Here is a 19,770-nt window from a genome sequence, read left to right as displayed (position 1 = left end):
AGTTGGGGAAGCGGAGGGTGGGGAAGGTGGGCGGGAAGTCGGGGGAGGGGGGAAGGGTGATCGGAAGGTGGCGGTGGTGGGCAAGGGGGGAAACAAGGGGGTGGGGGGCAGGGCCAAGGCAACCAGGAAGGGTATGCCCACTGGACACCGCTACTGGCTTCGTACTTGGTAGGCCATAGTGCGTGTGAATGGAGACGGGTGTGTCCCTCTGGCCGTCAGCTCGTACTATGTCCAGGCCGCACTTGCTAGCATGGCACTCTGGCTGGCTGGCTGGCTGGCTGGCTGGCTGGCTGGCTGGCAGTTGTCGCAATCACCAACACGTCATGGACACGACACGCGAGCCAGGCTAGTCACAGCATCGGGCATGGGGCGGGGGAGTGCTTTGCTTGCTCGCTTTGCCGCACAGACGTGAGTTTAGATTGGAGAGAGAGAGAGCAGGACTCTACATCTCGCCGATGGGAAGCCAGATGGACTTGGGCTCGGTGGCGTGGAAGAGGAACTCGACGCCCTGGCCCTGCTTGTTGTCCATCCAGTTGCGGGTAAAGTCGCCGTAGTTGACCCAAGTCCGCTTCATGTTGTTGGCAGCCGAGTACTCGACGTTGCGGGAGCCCTCGGCGGAGCCAAAGTACCACATAGCGTCGACGTCCCAGTGCTCGACGAGGGTCTTGGTCACGAGGTCGCGGTGGCCGGTGAGGATGTTGATGACGCCGCCAGGCAGGTCCGAAGTCTCGAAGACCTGGTAGAGGTCCGTGGCGCAGAGCGGATGGGCCTGCGACGGGACGACAACGACGGTGTTGCCGCGGATGACGGCGGGCGCGACGAGCGAGACAAAGCCAAGCAGCGGGTACTCGTCGGGGCAGGCAATGCCGACCACGCCGACGGCCTCGTTGGTGGAGATGGTCACGCCGTAGAACGAAGTCTCCTTGACCGTGCCGCCAAACTTGTCGGCGTACGCGGCGTAGTAGAAGAGGCGCTCAATGGCAGCCTTGACCTCGTCCTCGGCCGACTCGAGCGAGCGGCCGGTCTGGACGACGATGCGCGAGGCAAACTCGTCGGACCGGCGCATGAGGTTCTCAGCCACAAAGTAGCAGATCTGCGCGCGGTTGTGGGCGGCACGCTTGCTCCAGCCGGGCGCGGCCTTGTGCGCAGCCTCGACAGCGTTACGCACATCCTTGCGGTTGGCGTCAGCCACCTCGGAAATGAGCCCGCCCTCGGGGTCGAGGATGGCCTTGGAGTACTGGCCGTCCGGCCGCTTCTGCTTGCCGCCGATAAAGACCTTCTGCGTCCGGTCGACGCGCATGACGCCGAGGATGGCCTGGTCGACCGAGGCCGACGATGCCGCCACCGACGCGGGCCGCGACGGCGCAGGCAGGTCCCACACAATGTCGTCCTCCGAGACCGGGAAGTTGAGCTCGGGCGCCGGGCGAACCGGGAGCCAGGCCGGCGTCGCGTACTCGTACAGCCCTTCCTTGCCGCCGTCGCGGCCAAAGCCGGACTCGCGGTAGCCGCCAAACCCGGCCGCAGCGTCGAACAGGTTGTGCGAGTTGACCCAGATGGTGCCGGCCTTGATCTGCGTCGCCACCTCGGACGCGAGCGCAATGTTCTCCGACCACACCGAACCGGCGAGACCAAACATGGTGTTGTTGGCCAGGGCCACAGCCTCCTTCGGGTTGCGGAACGTCATCATGGTGAGGACCGGGCCGAAGATCTCCTCGCGCACGCACGCGTTTGTCGGCGCCACGTTGGTGATGAGAGTCGGCGGCCAGTACCAGCCCTCCGACGGCACAGGCACATTGGCCTTGTACACGTTGGCGCCCTCGGCAATCGCGCCCTCCACAAACGACGAAATCGTCTCGTACTGCGACTCGTCCACAAGCGCGCCCATGTCGATGCACTTGTCCAGCGGATGCCCAATGCGGAAGTGGTCCATCCGCGCCTTGAGCTTGGCCTCCACCTTGGCCGCAATGTTCTCCTGCACAAGCAGACGCGAGCCCGCGCAGCAGACCTGGCCCTGGTTGAACCAGATGGCGTCGACGCAGCCCTCGATGGCAGAGTCAATGTCGGCAGTGTCAAACACAATGATCGGCGACTTGCCGCCAAGCTCCAGCGAGATCTTCTTGCCTGACCCCGCAATCCGCCGCCGCAGCAGCCGCCCGATCGGCGTCGACCCGGTGAACGCCACCTTGTCGATGCCCGGGTGGTCTGCGAGCGCAGACCCGACACGCCCGGACGCCGTCACAATGTTGATCACGCCAGGCGGGAGCCCGGCCTCCACGCAGATCTGCGCAAAGAGCAGCGCCGAGAGCCGCGTGTACGACGCAGGCTTGAGCACCACTGTGTTGCCCATCGCAAGCGCAGGCGCAATCTTCCACGTCATCAGCATCAGCGGGAAGTTCCACGGCGTGATGGCGCCCACAACGCCAAGCGGCCGGTACCCGGCCATCTCCTCCGGCATCAGCTGCGCCCATCCGGCGTGGTGTAAAAGTGCCGCGCCATAATCGGCACGTCCGCATCGCGCGTCTCACGGATCGACTTGCCGTTGTCCAGCGCCTCGACCACGGCAAGAAGACGCGCGTGCTTCTGCACATGACGCGCAAGCGAGTACAGGTGCTTCGCACGCACGTGCGGCTCCAGCGCAGACCACGACTCAAACGCAGTCCGCGCAGCGCTCACCGCAACGTCCACGTCGGCATCCGTCCCGTCGCACGTCACGCACAGCTCCTCGCCAGTCGCAGGGCAGACCGACGGCCGGTACTTGGCCCCCGCCGGGTGCACCCACTCGTTGTTGATGAACAGGCCAAACTTGCCCTCGTGCTCGTCCACCCACTCGCGGAAGGCAGCGTCAGACTCGGGAGCAGGCCCGTACGTCAGGTTCTCAAAGATGTCCTTCACCGTCAGCTTGTCGTAATCGACCTCAGCAGCAGCAGCCGGCGGCGAGGACGCGTTCGCAGCGTTGTCTGCCCACCCCCAGCCCAGTCCCAAACACAACCACATTCCCCCACACAAACACACATACATACCATACACACACCATAAGTCATGACACCCTGCCTTTCTATCTCTGTCCTCCTCTCCCAGTCCCAGTCCTCAACCAGCCCCCCTCCCCCCCCCCCCCCCCCTCCCTCCCGCAGTCGGTTTCAAAAAAATGACCCTCGAGCCAAAGGGGAGACGGCGACTGGGCGATGCGAGTGGCCATCAACCACCAGCCCACCACCACCACCAAAGGGGAAGGGGGACAGGGGGAATAGGTGGAGGAGGTAGAACACGAGGGAAAGTGGGAGGATGGTGGGATAATAAAGGTGTTGGTGGTGGGAGAAGATAGGAGACGGGGAGGCGCAGCTTGTTCCACGTACCGGCCATGTTGTTCTCAACAAGGCAAAGAAAGGTGGTGGCGGTGGTGGTCGGTTGCCAACGGGGCAACGGTCGGGGCTGCTAACGAGCCAAGTCGGTCGTCGGGCGGGAAACGGCCTAGCGGGGCGCATCAAGTTGCACGCCGAGCGATATGGATCTGGCATGCTGATGGTCGACATGGAAGGGCGCAAATCTTGGGCTGAACGTGTACAACGGCTGGCTGTGTGTGTGTTGCTTGGACGTTGGCTCGAGCCGGCGGTCTTTACTACACCAACTCGCGGCCGCGGGCTGGGCATCGTGACTGCTACGGCATGGCCGACGAGAAATGCCGGTTAAAGTCGATGCGGAGCAGAAGCTGTGCGAGATGAGGCGCGGCGTGGACTTGCTTGACGCCCGAGAGGACGGTGAAGAGAAAGTGTGACTGGCGATCAAAGGCCTTGGAGAGCGCCGCCTCGCGCGAGGCCGGAATGCCGGCCCCGGCCGCCGCGGAGCTCGACGCTGCCGTCATCAGCAGCCGCGCGTACTGAATGCAAGTGTCAAAGAGCTGCAGGAGCGTCGAGTATACCGGCTTGATGCGAAGAAAGGCGAGCGCAACGAGGTTGTTGATGTATCGCGTGTGGGCAGCCTTGACGGCCTCAAAGTCGCGCGAGGCCTCGACGGCTTGCACCAGCACCGAGTGCTGCGCCTCGAGCACATCAGCCTGGAGGTAGTATTGCAAGTTGTCAATCAAAAACGCCATGCGCGCCCGTGTCATCCACACTCGTTGCACCGGCGCTGAGCTCCCGATCAGCCGAGCCATGTTCTTGTGCCGCATCTGTGGCATCCACGCTCCTTGCAGCGCCAGCTGGACTCGCTTGACGGCGAGGAGGAATGAGAAGAGCTGGCCGTACAGCGCCATGGACTGCTCATCCAGCACGAGATGGACAGGCGATGGCACATCGTAGTGCAGGCTCAGCGCCGCCCGCCACGCCGCGTCCGGCCCGCCCTCACCGCCCCCGCCACGAGCGGCCTCATCGTCGCCGAGCTCGACCGCCAGGCTCACATGCTCGAAGAAGTGGTCACCGTCGGCCGACGACTTGGCTCCGGCCTGGACGTAGATGGCCCGCAGCTCGTGCGCTCCGAGCGGCGAGACCGGCGACGCCAACACCTCGTGCCCATCCGCCAGGAACGAGTGGTAGAGCTCGCCGCGGCCGAGCAGAAAGTAGTTCTTGAGGGCGCCGATGTGGCCGAGCAAATCCGCCTCGTGGACAATGAGGTCAAAGAGATGTCCCGCCAGCACCGTGCGGATGTCCTCTACCGTTGCCTTGAACGCGCTGAGCTTAAAGGTCCGCGCGAGCGCGAGCTCGTCCAGCGCGAGAGCAAACCGCTCCAGCTCGGCATCGCTCAGCAGCCGAAAGGCTTGCGCCGGCTGGTTGCCAGCAGTAGCAGAGCCGCTGCTGCTGCCGGCTACCACCGCGTCGACGCTCCGCGCGTCCGACGGCAGCAGCGGGAACGCCGACGCCGCCGACGACTCACCGAGCAGCGCGGCGAGAGCCTTGCGGCGGCGGATGGCGCGGAGGACCTGGACGGCCTTGCCGGCAAACAACACCTTTTCCGCCAGCGTCGCCGGCAAGTAGCTGGGAATCCCGTCGACTCGGAGCGTAAACGATGAGTTCCAGTTTGTGAGGACCGAGGCACCGTCGTCATCACCGTCGACAGTCTGTGCGCTGCCTGGCGCCACGAACCACTCGCTCGCCGGATCGTCCAGCACGCCGTCAACCATCCATGCCTTCATCAAGCCCAGCAGGCAACGATGAAGGGCGGCGAGGACGCCAGAAAACATGTCGGCCACCTCGGGAATGCCCGACACCGACGCCTCGTACACCGCCTCGAGCAGCCGGCCGCCCACCAGCCGCTGGTCGTGGACAACGGCAGCCAGGCCGGCAAGCGCCGGAAGAGTCAGAGCCTCTGCCGCAAAGTGGACCGTCAGATGAGCGAGGGTCATGCCCTGATCGGCGATGACCGCCTTCTCTGCCGCGAGCACGTGAGCGCGGTATCTATCCAGCACCTCGTCCACACCTGCAGCAAAGGCCGAGACCAGCAACGAATGGTCGCGAGCGCCCTCGGCTGCATGAACACGGCCAGAGTATCCGTTCAGAGACGCATAGTGGCTGCCCATAACCACCAGCCTGTCCACAGCAGCTGCCTCGGACGGGTGCAGGAAGGGCAGGCCAGGGACGACCCGGAGCACCCCGTCGGGTCCGGGCGCAATGACGTCGCCCGCATGGCCCAGAAGCGCAAGCAGCACCTCCCGCAGCATGGTCAAGCTTGTGAGGGGAGGAGAGAGGTGGGGGAGAAGTGGGACTTGCTGCGGGCTGCTTGCGGACCTGGCTGCTCGCTGCTCACGTTGCGCGCGCGCGCCGAGTCGGCACACCAGCCGAATGCGCGCCATCTCTGTTTTGTGGCTGCGGCAGGTTCACAGGCTTTGCGCCAAAGTGCTAGAGAAAGAAACAGGATCAGACTGTGTCGCGGTGTAGAGTGTATCATATTACGATTGTGGGATGCTATCAGTAGCCATGTTCGTCCATGGCGTGCTCGAGGATCTGGCTCGGGGAGAGGCGGCGCCAACCGTGGAGGGTGCCGCGGAGGACGTGGCGCTCGTTGGGCGAGGCATCATGACCGATCTCGCGGTGGTCGGCGAGAGTGAGGTTAAAGGCGACGGCAAGAGCGTCGACAAGATCGTTGAACGGGCCGACCGGGATCATGTGGAACTCGTGGATGAGAGGGAGGACGATGCCACCCTCCAGGACGGCGACAATGCGGAAGCCGCCGCGCTGTCCGTAGTGGATGTCGGCAGCCTTGGCATCGACCCGGACAGCCGAGACGCCTGCCAGTGACTGGACGTAGACCCGCGGCGGGCCCGAGCCAAGCAGCTCGCCCAATGCCGACTCGCCCATCAGTCGGGCGAGGAGCGGCGAGGTGTGGACGCGGAGCTCGCCCTTGACCCCACCAGTGGGCAGCTTGTCCCCGATCCGGGCCTCAAAGCCCTCTGCCGCGCCAACAAACGAAGCGCCGGCTGCACCAAAGAAAATGACCGCCGCCAGCAAGTGGAAGACCTTCAGTAGACCGGTGGATGGCAGAGGGAAGACGACGAGCAGGACCAGACCGAGCAGCCACACTCCGCCACCCACATACACCGACCGCCAGGGAAAGCTCTCCACCACAACACGTTCGCCCCACTCGCTCACAGTCACAGGTCCGTATCCTCTTCTTTCCTCCATCTCACGCACTTCTTTTCGTATGCTTCACAGTCGAGTGGTGGCCCTGCTGGTGGCCGTCTTGGCCATGGCGCCGTCCAGCACAAGGTCGGGCGGCGGGCAGTGACAAGACGCTCCCAGCTCTCAACGATGGCTGGTATGATGCTTTCCTCTCAGCTGCCGTTTTGGCATCCACCTTGGCCATCGGACTCGGATACCAGGATCAAGATGAGTCTGCAGATCATCAGCGTAGCTCTTACTACGCTACGATCGCGTGGGGAAGAGCTGACGACAGCGCTTCGGCCAGTCAGCCAGAAATGCTCAAGCATGCACACCTGATGCTTTGGCTCGCACTCGCCACCTGCTCCAGCCGCCGGATCTGTTCTTATCGCGCTTGATAAGGCATGGATCGGCAGAAGCGGGGGACGCAAAGTGCGGCAGCAAACGGAGCACGCCAGGCGACAGAGGGAGACCATGGCGGCACAAGAGAGGGGGGGGGGGGGGAGGTAGAGGTCCGGACCGAGAAGAAGACTACACTCAGACTCCACTTCATCATCCATCTTTGTTGTTGTAGTAGTAGCACCCATGCCAAGGGTAGCATTACGTCTGGTGGGCCTTGGCCTGCTGGTGCTCGCCTTGGCTGCCTGCTGCCAGGCCCGGTCGTCAGCCACCCGTGGCTCGACTACGGATGAGGCTGATCAGAGTAGGCCGTCCGATGGGGTGATCCCGGCATGGGCATGGGTGCTCATTGTGCTTGTGGTTATGGGTATTGGTGTCTGTGCTATCTACATGTATTATACAGACTCGTGCTCGTGCTACTCGTGCTCCTCCAACTTTGGCCCGACGCCTGCCGATGCTCATCCCAGCCACAGTGAGCTCGAGCGACACGTTCACATCGGCGAGACAGGCAGGCCCATGCCACCATTCTTTGTATCGGGCCGCTGGTCTGGTGGTATCCAGTCGTCCCGCGGGGTCCCAGAGCGCGCAGAGCTCAATCTGACCTTTACCTCTGGGCGCATCTCTGGACATGGCTCGGACGGCGAGGGCAGGTTCGACGTCGTCGTCGGCTACTACTCGGACGAGACGCTCCGAATGGCACTCGTCCTTCGCTACGATGCTGGCTTTACACTCACCGCGCGTACTCGCGCCCGGCTCCGCCGTGAGCGTGGCGGTACGTACACCATCGACGTCCATGGCAACTACATCCATGGCGTCGACGGCCCGACAGGCAGCGTCCACTTTCTCAAGTCGGTCTCCGAGGCCTGGGTCAACGCTGCGCGGACTGCGCCGCCACCGCGCTCCTCGTCCTCGATCTCGGCTTCCGCCTCAATGTCAGACTCGCGCTCGCGCTCGCGCAGCCCGCCTGGTCGCCGCCGCCGCCGCCGCCGCCATCGCGACGTCTACAACTCCAACTGGATTCCGCAGCCCCCTGCCACGCCCGGAGACGATCCGCCCCGTTCCCTTCCGTCGCTGCCGGTGGATCATGGTCCGACTCTTCGTGCTCGGGTGGCTCCGGCTGCATCTCGGACTCGCGCTCGCGCTCGCCCGCGTCGCCTCGTCAATCCGAGCCGAGCCATCGCCGCCATCGCCGCCATCGCCGCCATCGCCGCCACCCATCTCCTCCTCAACGTGCGCCAGCTTCGGAACCTGATGACATGCCGGAGCTCCCGCCGTCATACTCGGCCATTGTCCGATCGCCAGCCCACCTTTGACCACCCACAGCCACAGCCCACAGCGACGGCCACAGCCGGCACCACTCCACCCTGACACACACGCACACTTTCCCTCCAAGCTACCCCTCCTCCCTTTCCCCTCTCCCCCCTTCCTGCTCCCATCCCCTCGCGCTCGCGCCATGGCCGCACCAGGCCCAGACCGTGGCGGTTCCGTGGCGGTTCCGGGCGTCGACCAGCACCGGCCGAACCAGGCTGTCGGATACGGGCATGGCATCGGGTATGGGCACGGGCTCCCGCCACAGGTTGCGTATCCTCCTCCACAACTCGGATATCCGTCGTCTCATCTGGGGTATCCGCCCCATGGTGGCGGCTATCCGCCCCACGGCCCGCCCTTCCCCGCAGCTTCGGCGCCGTATCCGTACCCGGCCTACCCGCTCCCGCCGGGTCCCGCCCCGGCCCACATGCTCGGCACAGCCGCTCTCGCACAGCCGTCCTCCGGCTATTCGAATCCGCATCCCGCAGCGTATCCAAGTCCCCATCCGCACCAGTCTCAGGGTGGTAGCTACGCTCAGCCCGGTGCAGGCCAGTGGTGGGGTCCCGATCCAGCGGCCGCGCCGCACGTTGCTCGCAACAGATCGTTCAATGGTGGCAGCACCTCGACAGGACCGGCCCTGACCCGATCGCTTAAGGGCAACACCCACCGCCGAGCCGGAGAGAACGCGGGGCGATCACGCAAGAATGGGCGTGGGGGAGGCCGGCAGGCGCCGGCACGGAGAAGAACAACCGGCAAGACGCTCTCGCCCCACACCCGCAAGCTTGTCTCCTCCAAGCCGCTGCCATCCTTTCAAACGCGGCTGCAGCAGTCCCAAGAGCGGAAGGAGGCCAAACTGCGGGCACTGGCCCGTGAGGCTGAGCGCAAGGAGCTCGAGGAGCTGCGGGTCCGCCCTCGGCCGTCGCGAACGTCGGCCAAGCTCGCCCGGTTTACCAAGCCACTCAATGAGCGCATGGATGAGTGGGCCCGCAACCGAGACGCCAGCATCACTCGCAAGCGTAACGAGCAGCGATACAATGAGCGTCGCTCGCTGCCGTTCCGTCCGCAGATCGGCCGCAAGTCGACGGGCATTGTCGCCCGCCGAGGCGCGGGCCCGGTTCTCCGTCGCATGGAGCAGCACGCCAAGGACGTCAATTCAAGGACCGAGCGCCGCCGCCAGGAGCTTATTCGCCAGCGCGAGGAAGACATCCGCAAGAACTGCACTTTCAAGCCCACCCTCGATGGCGCTGTCCTCCTCGGATACAAGAAGCCGACGCGGGCCGATGCCTCGGCAGCGCTAGGCTCCCCGCAATCAGCCACGCTTGGATCAGATCACGGCTCCCTGCGCAATGGCTCGGCCTCTCGCGCCTCGCACTCAGCTCGCTCGTCCCGGTCTTGGTTAGATGCCGAGGTGGACGAGGCGGAAGACCCGTTCCTAGTTGGGGACGACGGAGAAGAGCTCATCCTGCAGGAGGGCGACATCTACCAAGGCGAGGACGGCCTTTTCTACGACCACAACGGCAACCAGGTCGAGCTCGACGAAGAAGACTTGATCTTTGAAGACGAGTACGAGGAGTTGGAGTGAGTTGCCATCATTAAACGAATCCTTTGCTTTACATCCACGGCTCATCCGTAGAGCGAGAGCCGATACGGGTTGAGCAGCTCGCCATCGCGTCCGCGCCCGCGGCTGCTGTCTCTGCCGCGGCTTCCGCCGGCTCGCCGGCCCAGCAGCGACGGCGACGGTGCATACGATGCCGTTCGCGACACCTTGGGTGTCAACGAGCTGGAGAGTCGATAGGACGGCTTGACTGGCGAAGGCGTCGCTCGTGAACCACGCGGCAGCCCGCTCAGGAATAGCGGCGAGGTCGAGAGGTCGGCGCTGCGCCCTGGCGACCGGGTCGGTGACCGCCGCCACCGCGACGAAAGAGGCTCTCCGGGCTGGAAAATCATCCGGACCCGGCGCGACAGGTCGGTCTCTCCTGGGCCGGGTGCAGCTCCGTAGTCGGGGAATGGATCCTCCTCAACAACGTGCGTCCACGGCACGGCCGCCGGGCTCACCCCAGCCGCGTCGCTGGCCTGCGATCGCCGGCGACGGACTCTGTGTCGGCGCCGCGACTTGCTCTTGTCTATCGCGGCTGCTGCACTCATACTCCGCTGCGTTTCGGCCTCGTGACCCAGGTTTGAGCCTGACTCCGAACGTCGGGCCGCAAACGCAGCCCTGCGGTGGTCGTCCCGCGACGAGGCCTGCACCGACCGTGAGGATGACGGAGGCTCGGGCGCATGGTGATGGTGGTGGATGACAGGAGGAGCCGCCGGCGCCAGAGGCGGCGTTTGCGACGCTGCCGCCGCGGTTACGCTGACCGCAACCTCGGCCGCAACAACCTCGATCTCTTTTTCAGCAAGGGCGTGAGCCTTGTTCTCCAACTCACGGTGGACCCGAGCCTGCTGGTCGACTGCAATGCCGCGATGTTGTTCAAGCTCGTCCCACGCGTTGTCGAGTGCCGCCCGCTCGCTCAGTAGCGCCGCCCGCTGCTCCTCCAACCGTGCCCGGTCGACCTCAAGCAACAACCGCTCCATCTCGAGCTTGTGCGCCGCCTCCATCTCGGCCTTTTCCAGCCGCCACTGCTCACGCTCACGCTCCAATTCGGCCACCGCGTTGTGTGTGGGCGCAGGCACGGGTGCAGGTGCGCGCTCGGCTGCTTCGGCCACAATGACAAACGCGGCGTCTGACGCCGCATCGTCCGGCTCGGCATCGCCTGGCCCGGTATCGTCAGTCGGTGTCGGGGCACGGGGCGGGAGTGGATTCACGAGCTCGCTGCGTAGCTGCGCGTGTCGCAGCTCTTGCTGCAGCTGCGCCTGCTCAAGGTCACCTATCAGGTTGCCGAGGTCGCGGATGCTAGCGACAAGCGCCTCGAAGGCTTCAACCGACACAGCGGGCGGAGGCGCGGTGGCCGAGGAAGCGGTTTCAGCATCCCGCTTCTCCAGCTTGGCCGCCTCGTGCGCATTCTGCAGTTCACCCTGGGCATCCTGCACCTCGCCCATGACCTCAGTCAGCGCTTCGACACGGAGTGCGAGATCGTCCAGCTTGGCGCTGGCACTGCCTATCCCAGCTTGGCTCTCGAGGCCAGTCGTGGCGGCGAGACTACCAGCCAAGCCTGCTTCCATGTCCGCTACCCGGTGCTGCAGCGCCTCGACGGCTGCGCTTAGCTCGGGAACGACCGGGACTTCCCGCGGGGCTTCGTCAAGGTCGCGAACTCTTCCTGAAAGCGCGCGCAGCTCGTCCCACAGCCGCCCACGCTCCTCGACGGCAATCTGGTCCGGCTCGGCCGACCGGGCATCCACTTCGCGGACTGCAGCAACAAGGACCGCAACCTGCTGTGAGAGGTGCTGGACCTCATCGCGCATGTTCCACTCGCACTCTTCGTCACCGTCACCGCGCACTTCAGCTAGCACACGCGTGACCTCGAGCTTGTGGGACGCAACGTCGTCGACCCGCGATGTCACAGTAGCCAACGCCTCCTTGACGCTCGCTACATCGTCGGCAAGTACTGCCACCGCGTCAGCCAGCTCGGAGCCAGAGCCAACATCAGCAACATTGACCTCGAGCGACGCGGTCCGTTCCAGCGCATGCGCAGCGTCACGACGGGCATCAGCCGCCAGCGATGCCGCCGTCGACGCAGTCGCTTCGGCCGCCTGGACGCGGAGTGCCAGGTCATCGACACTGGTCGCCACAGCATCGACGTGGTCGCGGACCGGGTAAAGCGCCGCTGCCCAGTCTCCATCGCTCGACATGACACTCGGGTTGGCAAGCCTGTCACCCATTGACTCGACATTCTGGACCGCCACAGCAAGCTCGCCAACACGCCGCCGTCGAGAAGTGCAGTCGACAAAGCCACAGTCTCGTGAGCAGTCTCCAGTGCGTCTGGTGACTCTGAGGTGCTGGATAACTCATCCTCAGCCACATGCGACTGCGGCGGCCGAGGCGACAACGGTGAAGTTGGCTCCCGCGACTCTGAGGTGCTGGATAACTCATCCTCAGCCACATGCGACTGCGGCGGCCGAGGCGACAACGGTCTGGCAAAGACGGCTCCCTCAAGCCCGGTTGGGGGGCAGGCTGGTCAAGATCAGGCTGGAGTGGCTCAACAAGCGCAGGTGCGGGCGAAGACGGTCCCACCAAGCCCGCGCTCTGCGTCTCAGTGTCAGTCCGCAAAAGGCCGAGCACATCATCAACATCGATAGTCGAGTAATCTTCGCCTTCCAGCTTGTCATCCTCATCCACATCAACCTCAACATCACTGGTAGCACTGATTTCCAACAAAGACTCGTCCACGGCATCACCCTTGGACTCGGCTGTGGCGATCACGCCAACCTCGCCGTCCTCGCCGTCCTTGTCACCGGCATCTTCCTCGCCGTCCTCACCTTCCTTGCCCATGACCACGGCTGCATCCTGTGCAACCGCAAGGTCAGCGTTGAGGTGCGACGCATGAAGCATGTTCTCAGCAATAAGCTCAAACTCGACATCGCCGTTGAACTTAAACTGCCGCGACGCCACACCGTGCTCCGAGGCAAAATCGACTGCAAAGAGCGCCGTGCTCTCGTCGTAGCTCATGATTTGCCCGGTGGAGAACACATCCGACTCCTCGTCTTCCCACACGCGAACAAAGCAGCCAACAAGATGGTCAGGGACAACTGCGACGACGTCGCCGTCCAGGTGGTCATTGATGTGCTCAATCCAGGTGTCCGAGGCAAGGCGCGGAATGCCATTGCTATCCGCCCAATCACCCGAGCTGCCCATATCCGCCCGCGACTCGCGGCGTACTAGCGACGAGACGGTGGCAATCGACCGCATCCGCTGCAGCGCGCTGCTGTCGTCGCTCAGCAGCTCGTACGGCATGTCGTCGAGGGCCTGCTCAAGGGTGACTTCTTCGCCTGACACCGGATCAGTGTACTTGATCGAGAACATGTCAGTGGCGTCGGCAAAGGCCACAAAACGGCCCACTCGCCATCTGTCATCGTCACCCCACCAAAACTGGGCCCGCCGCCCAAGGAGCGCAGCAATCTCTTCCGACTTGGACCATTGCAGTGAGGCGCTCAGCGCACCCTTCAGCGACCCGCTGGCCCCGGCGCCATCGTCGTACTCGTACTCGTACACATGCTCGTACACATGCTCGCCCTCGCCCTCGCCCTCGCCCTCACCCTCACCGTAAATCCAGTCATCACAGTCGACCTCCTCAGTCTCAGCCTCGTCGAGAACCGCCTCGTCGTCCGAGTACACGTACTCTCCGGCGACAGCAGCTACCGGCGAGATGCGATGGACATGGCCAGCGGTGCCGGCCGCCTTCAGCTTGCGGAGAAAGCGGGCAAAGACAAGCCACTTGGTAAGGTCAATCGCGCTCGACTCAAAGACAAACGGCGCAGCGCCAGAGTTGAGGAGGAGAACCACAGCGAGATCTCGGCGGATCTTGGAGGTCTTCTTACCCCAGCCGGCCCACGATCGGCCGGGCAGGACATCGTCGACATCCTCGAACAGAACACAAGACTCATAGGCCGGATCCTTGGCCTTGCGGTAGACAAACATGCCCTCACGCGTGAGGACGCCGAGCCGGTCCCGCCACTTTGACGACGAGAGCATGCCGCCCTTGGCAAAGACCTTAATCTTGCCGCCCTTGAAGAACAGGCCCGATGATGCCGCCACCTGCATGTACGAGTGCGAGTCGACTTTGCCCTGCGGGAGCCACCACTCCCAGCACGCCTCATGGAATCGTGCCGAATGGACCGCCACAACCGTTGCCCCCTCGAGTGTCTTCCCGCACACAAAGCACCGCGGCTGTCGTGCCTCTTCTGCTGCTGCCCGCCCCAGCCAGAGCAACAGCCACAGCCACAGCCGCACCAAGGCCCACCACAACCACCCACAGCCCACCATGCCCACCCATGGCCATGTAAGTCTGTGTTCACTCCCCCACACCCTCTCCTCCTCCTCCTCCTCCTCTTTCCGGCACCCGCTACCACGGCTCACCTACACATCCGACCGCCGTCTTGAGTGCGGTGTCAGGCAGTGAGCCAGTGAGCGTTTAGTCCTACTTGGTCAGCCCTCGAGATGGATCGGCGTTTGTTCAAAGACTACAGCGGCGATGGTTGAGCCAAGGAGGTGCGCTACGTGGCAGCTCTACCTTTGCGAGTTGGGGTGACCGCGAGTTTTGGCCCTGTCGGCGGCAGAGGTGGCTGCGATGACGTATTGAGCGGCGTGCCGGATGAGGCCAGGAGCGACAATGTTGCGATGGCTCGCGTCGATAGCCCACATGTAGGCCTTGCCAAAGACATTGAGGCACTCGACGCGGTTGCCTAGGATGAGACGGAAAGTGTTGGACGCCGACGGAAGGGCCTCAACTCGGACGACCGAGCGAAAGCTGACATGCTTGTCATCAGCGCCGAGGAGAACCTCGGCAGACATGCCATCGTCTGCCACCACCGAGTCATGGACTGGGAACCGGCCAGCAAACAGCGTGTCGGATCTCGAGAGAAGCGACGAGACCGGGCAGCCGAGCGGCGAGGTGCGGAGCCGTAGCGGAGCAACCAGTGCATTGCGGACTCGCATCATTGTCGAGACCACATCGGGTGGGTTTTCGAGGAAGCCCTCCAGCGCAAGCGCCAGGACGTCTGCGGAGGTCAAGCCAGCCGTGCCAGCTTCAAACTCGACAGCAAACTCGTCTTGGTGGTCAAACTCGGCGACAACAGTCCGGAGCATCGAGTGCGGCGCTGGATCGGGTGAGTACGTGACAGGGAGGTGGGCGCCGGAGCGATCGGCCCGGACGGTGGTGAGTACCCAATGCTTCGGCTCCCACTTGGGCAACGCGCGCCACATGCGTCCAGCGGTCGAGCGAAAAGCGTAGCAGGCCTCGCTCTGGAGCTGGCCATACGGTTCAAGCGAGAGCGCAGTCGTCTTGGGCGACCTGATCGGATGGGCGGCAAGGTAGTCAACAACCTCGTCAGGCAGCAGCTCGGTGAGCATGGCGATGTTGGCCTCTCCCCTGCAGACGGCCTGCGCCAGCTCAGGCGCAAGGTCTCCGCCGGTCTCGTCGGTGTGAGTCGAGATGGCAGTGAACGCCGGATGCGGCCCTTGCCGGGCAGAAAGCACGTTGATGAGCTCGTGGCTCTGGCCTGGCAAGCGGACAAAGTCCGGCGAGAACCGATGCCACACCGATCCGTCGAATCGCAGCGTAAAGAGCGCATCTGGAGGAAGGCGGACGACTTCAAAGTTGTCCACAAACGCCGTGGGATTGGCGCGAAGCTCGTCGACGTCAGTGGCGGTGGAAAAGGCAAGGGTCGAGCCGCTTGCGCCGGCGATGCCGACCACCACCCGATGGCCAGCGTGTCTGTGAAACGGATGGCCACCGTCGACGGTAAAAGTGTAGAGCGAGCTCCGATCGCCAACGTCCAGATCGACGTTGCCCAGCTTCGCCGAGGGCTCATCGAGCTCGGCCACGTACTCGGCGTGCTCGGCTTGGCGACGGGCGACGGCATCAAAGACATGCGATCCGGAGCCTGGCGCGAGCTGGGCAATGAGAGTGACCTCTACTGGGACCGATCCCGGAACTGGGATGGAAACTGCTGGGAACGAGGCCACTGGTACCGCCATCTGCCTGCTCTTCATCGCCGGATCAGCTTGACCAACACCCTGACTGTCTGCCCTGGCTGCACCACCGCTAAACCACCCCAACGACGACGCCACCGGCAACAACAGCGGCTGCAGGATCCGAAGACGCTGTAACCGTCCGCTCAGCATAGTGCCGCGTAGCATGTTGCAAAGAGATGGGGGAGAGTCGGGTGTGCAACCTCTCCGCCTGCCGTACGCCTGTCTCCACAGGTGCAAGTGCCCTGTGCGAGACGTCGCGGCACGCTGCCGAGACCAATACGAAGCCTCTCACTGTGGCTCGCCCAGCCCCGATCATGTCCCGATTCGACCCTCATTGTGCCGCAACATGACAATGATGTGTATTCATAGACGGCATTCCGACCACATCGGCGCCTGCATCCGACCCGATCATAGGCAAGGCCATCACGTAGTCGACCAACCGATCTCCTTCCACCTCGGCAGCCATGGCGCAGCATGTCATGATGGCAAAGTATACCATGTTGCACAATGATCTTGATGATAGCTGGTAATCATATACGGTATTCCGACCACATCGGCGCCTGCATCCGACCCGATCATAGGCAAGGCCATCAAGCCAGTCACTCTCCTCTCCTCCCTCTCGGTAGCCATGGCCGACAAGGAGTGGCTCCGCGAGTACCAGCGACAGGTCACAGCCCTCAACGAGGTGAACAAGGATGTGACACAGCGGAACAACCTGCTTAGATCAGGGCAGGATGTCTCATCGGTACATACACTGTCCCTGTCCCTCCTACCATGCCTACTCCCCCCCCCCCCCCCCTCCCTCCCTCCCCCCCTCGCATTGGCTCGCACGCGACAGTTTTTGCTTCTGCTACCGGGAGCTTCCACGCCCTCTATCACCGACACAAATACATATAGCGAAGCAGAGATAAGAGCATGATGGAGACAAGTACTTACTCAATCTTTGGAGGTGGTGGGGGGGGGGGGAATGGTTGGTATGCATGGATGTTGTGCTGTCTTGGCTGTAGCTGACTTCAAAGATCAACCGCCAGCTGAGCCTGGTGGCCTCGTCGGTCAACACCCTCCGCGCACGGGTCGATGCCATTCCGGTGTAAGTCTTGGTGTGACCGGGAGGGACAGGAGAGGTGAGCGGGGGCGGTGAGCAGAAGCGGTGGGCGGGAGTGGTAGAGTAACTTACAGGAAGGGAGGGGAGAGATATAGGACCGAGGGCGAGCGCGCGCGGCGGAGGGATCTGTGTGCCACGCTGATGGCGCGGAAGGAGAAGGCGTCGGCGGCGATGAAGGTGGCGGGTGCGGCGTCGCGGGCGTCGCTGATGGGCGGGCCGGGTGGAAGCAGCAGTGGGCAGCAGCGCTCGCGGTGGGGGACTGTCGAGCAGGAGGATACCATCGACAAGAACAACCAGGATCTGCTGCAGATGCAGAGCCAGATCATGCGCCAGCAGGACGACGGGCTGGACGTGCTGGCACAGACTGTGGCACGGCAGAAGGAGCTTGGTCAGGCCATCAACCGCGAGCTCGATGAGCAGATGCCGCTGCTTGACCGTCTTGACCGCCACGTCGACACCACCGGAGCCGCCGTGCAGAAAGAGACTCGCCGGGTCATTCGTCTCACCCGCAAGTCTGCCGCAGGCGGCGGCTTTTGCTGCCTCGTCTTCTGCATCATCCTCTTTGCCGCCCTCGCCGCCACAGACTGGGGCTGCAAGATCGTCAAGTCCAAGTCTCGCTGCTAGAGATGCGACGTTGCAAGCCCCACGCACCCATACTCCTGTCGAACACAGCCACAATCATAGCCACAACAACGTCATTCACCATGCAGAAGATTACGTCAAGCTAAATCTCGATCCAATCCTCATGCGCTGCGTCATCCGTCGGCATACCCATCAGCCGTAATGGCATGTCGCCCGCAGCCGACCAATTCGGGAGAGCCATCGAAGGCCCACGAACCGACTGATCGAGCCAAGGAGCTCTCGACACAGGCAAGGCCCGCCAGCGGCAAGGTCAAGTTGTCTTGAAGGAACACTCATCCCGTGCCCTGTCAGGCAAAGCAAGTCAACATGTCTGCCCGTGTTGCAGGCAAAAGCACAGGTGTGGGCGGCGGGAACGGCGTGAGCGGTGGCGGTGGTGGCGGAAGCGGCGGACGAGGCGGTGGAGGCGGACGAGCCGGGGTGGCCAAGTGTCCGCGTTGTGGGGTGGGCGAGCTGATTGGCGCGGGTGCAGAAGGGCATTCGTCGTGTAACAATTGCGGGCACGTGGAAGAGGAGAACTCGATTGTGTTTGGCCTGCAGTTCCAGGAGGACTCGCATGGCTCATCGTCGATCGTGGGTACCTTTGTGTCGGAGACCGGGGCGCGGTCCATCGCGGCTACCCCATCGTACGGCTCGATCTCCATTAACTCGCGTGAGATGACCATCATCAACGGACGAAAGAAGATCACCCAGGTTGCGGCTGCGCTGCAACTCAACTCGCGCCACATCGATGCCGCACAGCGGTACTTTCTCCTTGCTGTCCAGCACAACTTTATCCAGGCCGGCGGACGCAGAACGTGGTGGCGGCCTGCCTCTACATTGTGTGCCGACGCGAGAAGGCGCCGTTGATGCTCATCGACTTTTCGGACGTCTTGCAGACCAACGTGTACACACTCGGCAACACATTTCTCAAGTTCAAGCAGTTGCTCAACATCACGCTTCCGGTCATCGACCCGTCGCTGTACATCCACCGGTTTGCGGCCAAGCTCGAGTTTGGGGCCAAGAAGCATGTGGTCGCCATGTCTGCACTTCGGCTGGTGCAGTCGATGAAGCGCGACTGGATCCACCACGGGCGGCGGCCGTCGGGCATCTGCGGCGCGGCCCTGCTCATTGCGGCGCGCATGCACGGCTTCCGGCGAACGCAGAAGGAGATCACCCAGGTCGTCCGCATCTGCGACCTGACGCTGCGCAAGCGGCTGGGCGAGTTTGAGGCAACGCCGTCGTCAGAGATGTCGCTCTCCCAGTTTAACGAGACCTCGATCGAGGAGGAGGCCGATCCGCCGGCCTTTGCTGTCTCGCGCGAGCGCGAGACTGCCGACTCGAAGCGCCGGCTGGAACTGCTGGAGATGTACAATGCTGGGCCGGCCAACAACAACCTCTCGCTCGAAGACTTTGCGCGCGGCCTGCAGAGCCAGCACGACTACGACCTCCTCTTCCCGCGCCTCCCCCCAGCGCCGACTCGACCCCGTCGTCGTCACAGGCCGCCCCACCGCCTGCATCCCAAGCTTCGGCCGCTGAGACCGAAAGCCAGAGTGCAGTGCCCGCTCCTGCGAACCAGGCCGAGGATAGCGGTGGTGACGATGACAACCTTGACGATCTTGACGACGAAGAGCTCGACGCCTTTATCCTATCGGACCGCGAAGTCAAGTTCAAGTCGGCTGTGTGGAAGGCGATGAACAAGGACTACCTCAAGAGCCAAAAGGCCAAGGCCAAGAAGGAAGCTGAAGATCGGGCCCGTGGCATTGAGCCCAAGGCCAAGAAGCCCAAGACTCGCAAGCGCAAGCGCCAGGAGACGGTCTCAGTCCCCACCTCGGCCGCCGCCGCCACTGAAGCCATCCTCAACAAGCGCCGCAAGGAGCGGACGTCCAAAATCGATCATTCCGCCCTCGGCTCGGTCTCCAACCTCTTTGCCGACGTCTAGCTCTAGCTCTCCGTCCAGCATAACCACAACTCCGTCCTCCTCTTTCTCTGTCGTGCCCATCAGCCCCCGCACGCCGCCTGTCGCCGATTCGTGTCAGCAACCACCAGCACCGCCACCGCCACACCCCCCTCCCCCCCCCCTCCCCCTTCCCCCTCCCCAACACCCCACCACTCCTCCCCAC

At 63.6% G+C, this 19,770-nt stretch overlaps 10 protein-coding genes across 10 annotated transcripts in view; 3 read left to right on the top strand and 7 right to left on the bottom strand.

The window, feature by feature from the left end:
• Positions 1 to 177, bottom strand: part of AMSG_02313 (uncharacterized protein) — a gene marked incomplete at both ends in the record, with an annotated part of 968 nt that extends 791 nt beyond the window's left edge. The window contains one exon of the mRNA XM_013905405.1: positions 166 to 177. Coding sequence (XP_013760859.1) covers positions 166 to 177 — 12 coding nt within the window. The remainder of the gene's footprint in view (positions 1 to 165) is intronic.
• A 218-nt stretch (positions 178 to 395) lies between these two features.
• AMSG_02312 (uncharacterized protein) lies at positions 396 to 2,443 on the bottom strand (the record flags this gene model as incomplete). The annotated part of the gene is made up of 1 exon (XM_013905404.1): positions 396 to 2,443. One exon carries the CDS (start codon positions 2,441 to 2,443, stop codon positions 443 to 445), a length of 2,001 nt encoding a protein of 666 aa, XP_013760858.1. The 3' UTR covers positions 396 to 442.
• An 11-nt stretch (positions 2,444 to 2,454) lies between these two features.
• AMSG_02311 (aldehyde dehydrogenase) lies at positions 2,455 to 3,360 on the bottom strand (the record flags this gene model as incomplete). The annotated part of the gene is made up of 2 exons (XM_013905403.1): positions 2,455 to 2,957; positions 3,354 to 3,360. The coding sequence occupies 2 exons, from the start codon at positions 3,358 to 3,360 to the stop codon at positions 2,455 to 2,457; spliced, it is 510 nt and encodes a 169-aa protein (XP_013760857.1).
• A 238-nt stretch (positions 3,361 to 3,598) lies between these two features.
• AMSG_02310 (tubulin) lies at positions 3,599 to 5,650 on the bottom strand (the record flags this gene model as incomplete). Its single annotated transcript, XM_013905402.1, has 1 exon — positions 3,599 to 5,650. The coding sequence occupies one exon, from the start codon at positions 5,648 to 5,650 to the stop codon at positions 3,656 to 3,658; it is 1,995 nt and encodes a 664-aa protein (XP_013760856.1). The 3' UTR covers positions 3,599 to 3,655.
• A 247-nt stretch (positions 5,651 to 5,897) lies between these two features.
• AMSG_02309 (uncharacterized protein) lies at positions 5,898 to 6,611 on the bottom strand (the record flags this gene model as incomplete). The annotated part of the gene is made up of 1 exon (XM_013905401.1): positions 5,898 to 6,611. The coding sequence occupies one exon, from the start codon at positions 6,609 to 6,611 to the stop codon at positions 5,898 to 5,900; it is 714 nt and encodes a 237-aa protein (XP_013760855.1).
• A 1,828-nt stretch (positions 6,612 to 8,439) lies between these two features.
• Positions 8,440 to 9,909, top strand: AMSG_02307 (uncharacterized protein; the record flags this gene model as incomplete). The annotated part of the gene is made up of 1 exon (XM_013905400.1): positions 8,440 to 9,909. The coding sequence occupies one exon, from the start codon at positions 8,440 to 8,442 to the stop codon at positions 9,874 to 9,876; it is 1,437 nt and encodes a 478-aa protein (XP_013760854.1). The 3' UTR covers positions 9,877 to 9,909.
• Positions 9,910 to 9,917: 8 nt separating this feature from the next.
• On the bottom strand, positions 9,918 to 14,224 carry AMSG_02306 (uncharacterized protein; the record flags this gene model as incomplete). The annotated part of the gene is made up of 3 exons (XM_013905399.1): positions 9,918 to 12,143; positions 12,436 to 14,135; positions 14,221 to 14,224. 3 exons carry the CDS (start codon positions 14,222 to 14,224, stop codon positions 9,918 to 9,920), a joined length of 3,930 nt encoding a protein of 1,309 aa, XP_013760853.1.
• Positions 14,225 to 14,457: 233 nt separating this feature from the next.
• AMSG_02305 (uncharacterized protein) lies at positions 14,458 to 15,998 on the bottom strand (the record flags this gene model as incomplete). Its single annotated transcript, XM_013905398.1, has 1 exon — positions 14,458 to 15,998. The coding sequence occupies exon 1, from the start codon at positions 15,940 to 15,942 to the stop codon at positions 14,458 to 14,460; it is 1,485 nt and encodes a 494-aa protein (XP_013760852.1). The 5' UTR covers positions 15,943 to 15,998.
• A 532-nt stretch (positions 15,999 to 16,530) lies between these two features.
• Positions 16,531 to 17,722, top strand: AMSG_02304 (syntaxin 8). The gene is made up of 3 exons (XM_013905397.1): positions 16,531 to 16,669; positions 16,932 to 17,014; positions 17,125 to 17,722. Exons 1-3 carry the CDS (start codon positions 16,553 to 16,555, stop codon positions 17,651 to 17,653), a joined length of 729 nt encoding a protein of 242 aa, XP_013760851.1. The 5' UTR covers positions 16,531 to 16,552; the 3' UTR covers positions 17,654 to 17,722.
• Positions 17,723 to 17,936: 214 nt separating this feature from the next.
• On the top strand, positions 17,937 to 19,631 carry AMSG_02303 (transcription factor IIIB 60 kDa subunit). Its single transcript, XM_013905396.1, has one exon. It carries the CDS (start codon positions 18,517 to 18,519, stop codon positions 19,342 to 19,344), a length of 828 nt encoding a protein of 275 aa, XP_013760850.1. The 5' UTR covers positions 17,937 to 18,516; the 3' UTR covers positions 19,345 to 19,631.
• Positions 19,632 to 19,770: the final 139 nt, after the last annotated feature.

Source organism: Thecamonas trahens, assembly GCF_000142905.1.
Source record: "Thecamonas trahens ATCC 50062 unplaced genomic scaffold supercont1.9, whole genome shotgun sequence".
Taxonomy (NCBI): Eukaryota; order Apusomonadida; family Apusomonadidae; genus Thecamonas; species Thecamonas trahens.
This window is presented reverse-complemented; position numbering and strand designations above follow the sequence as displayed.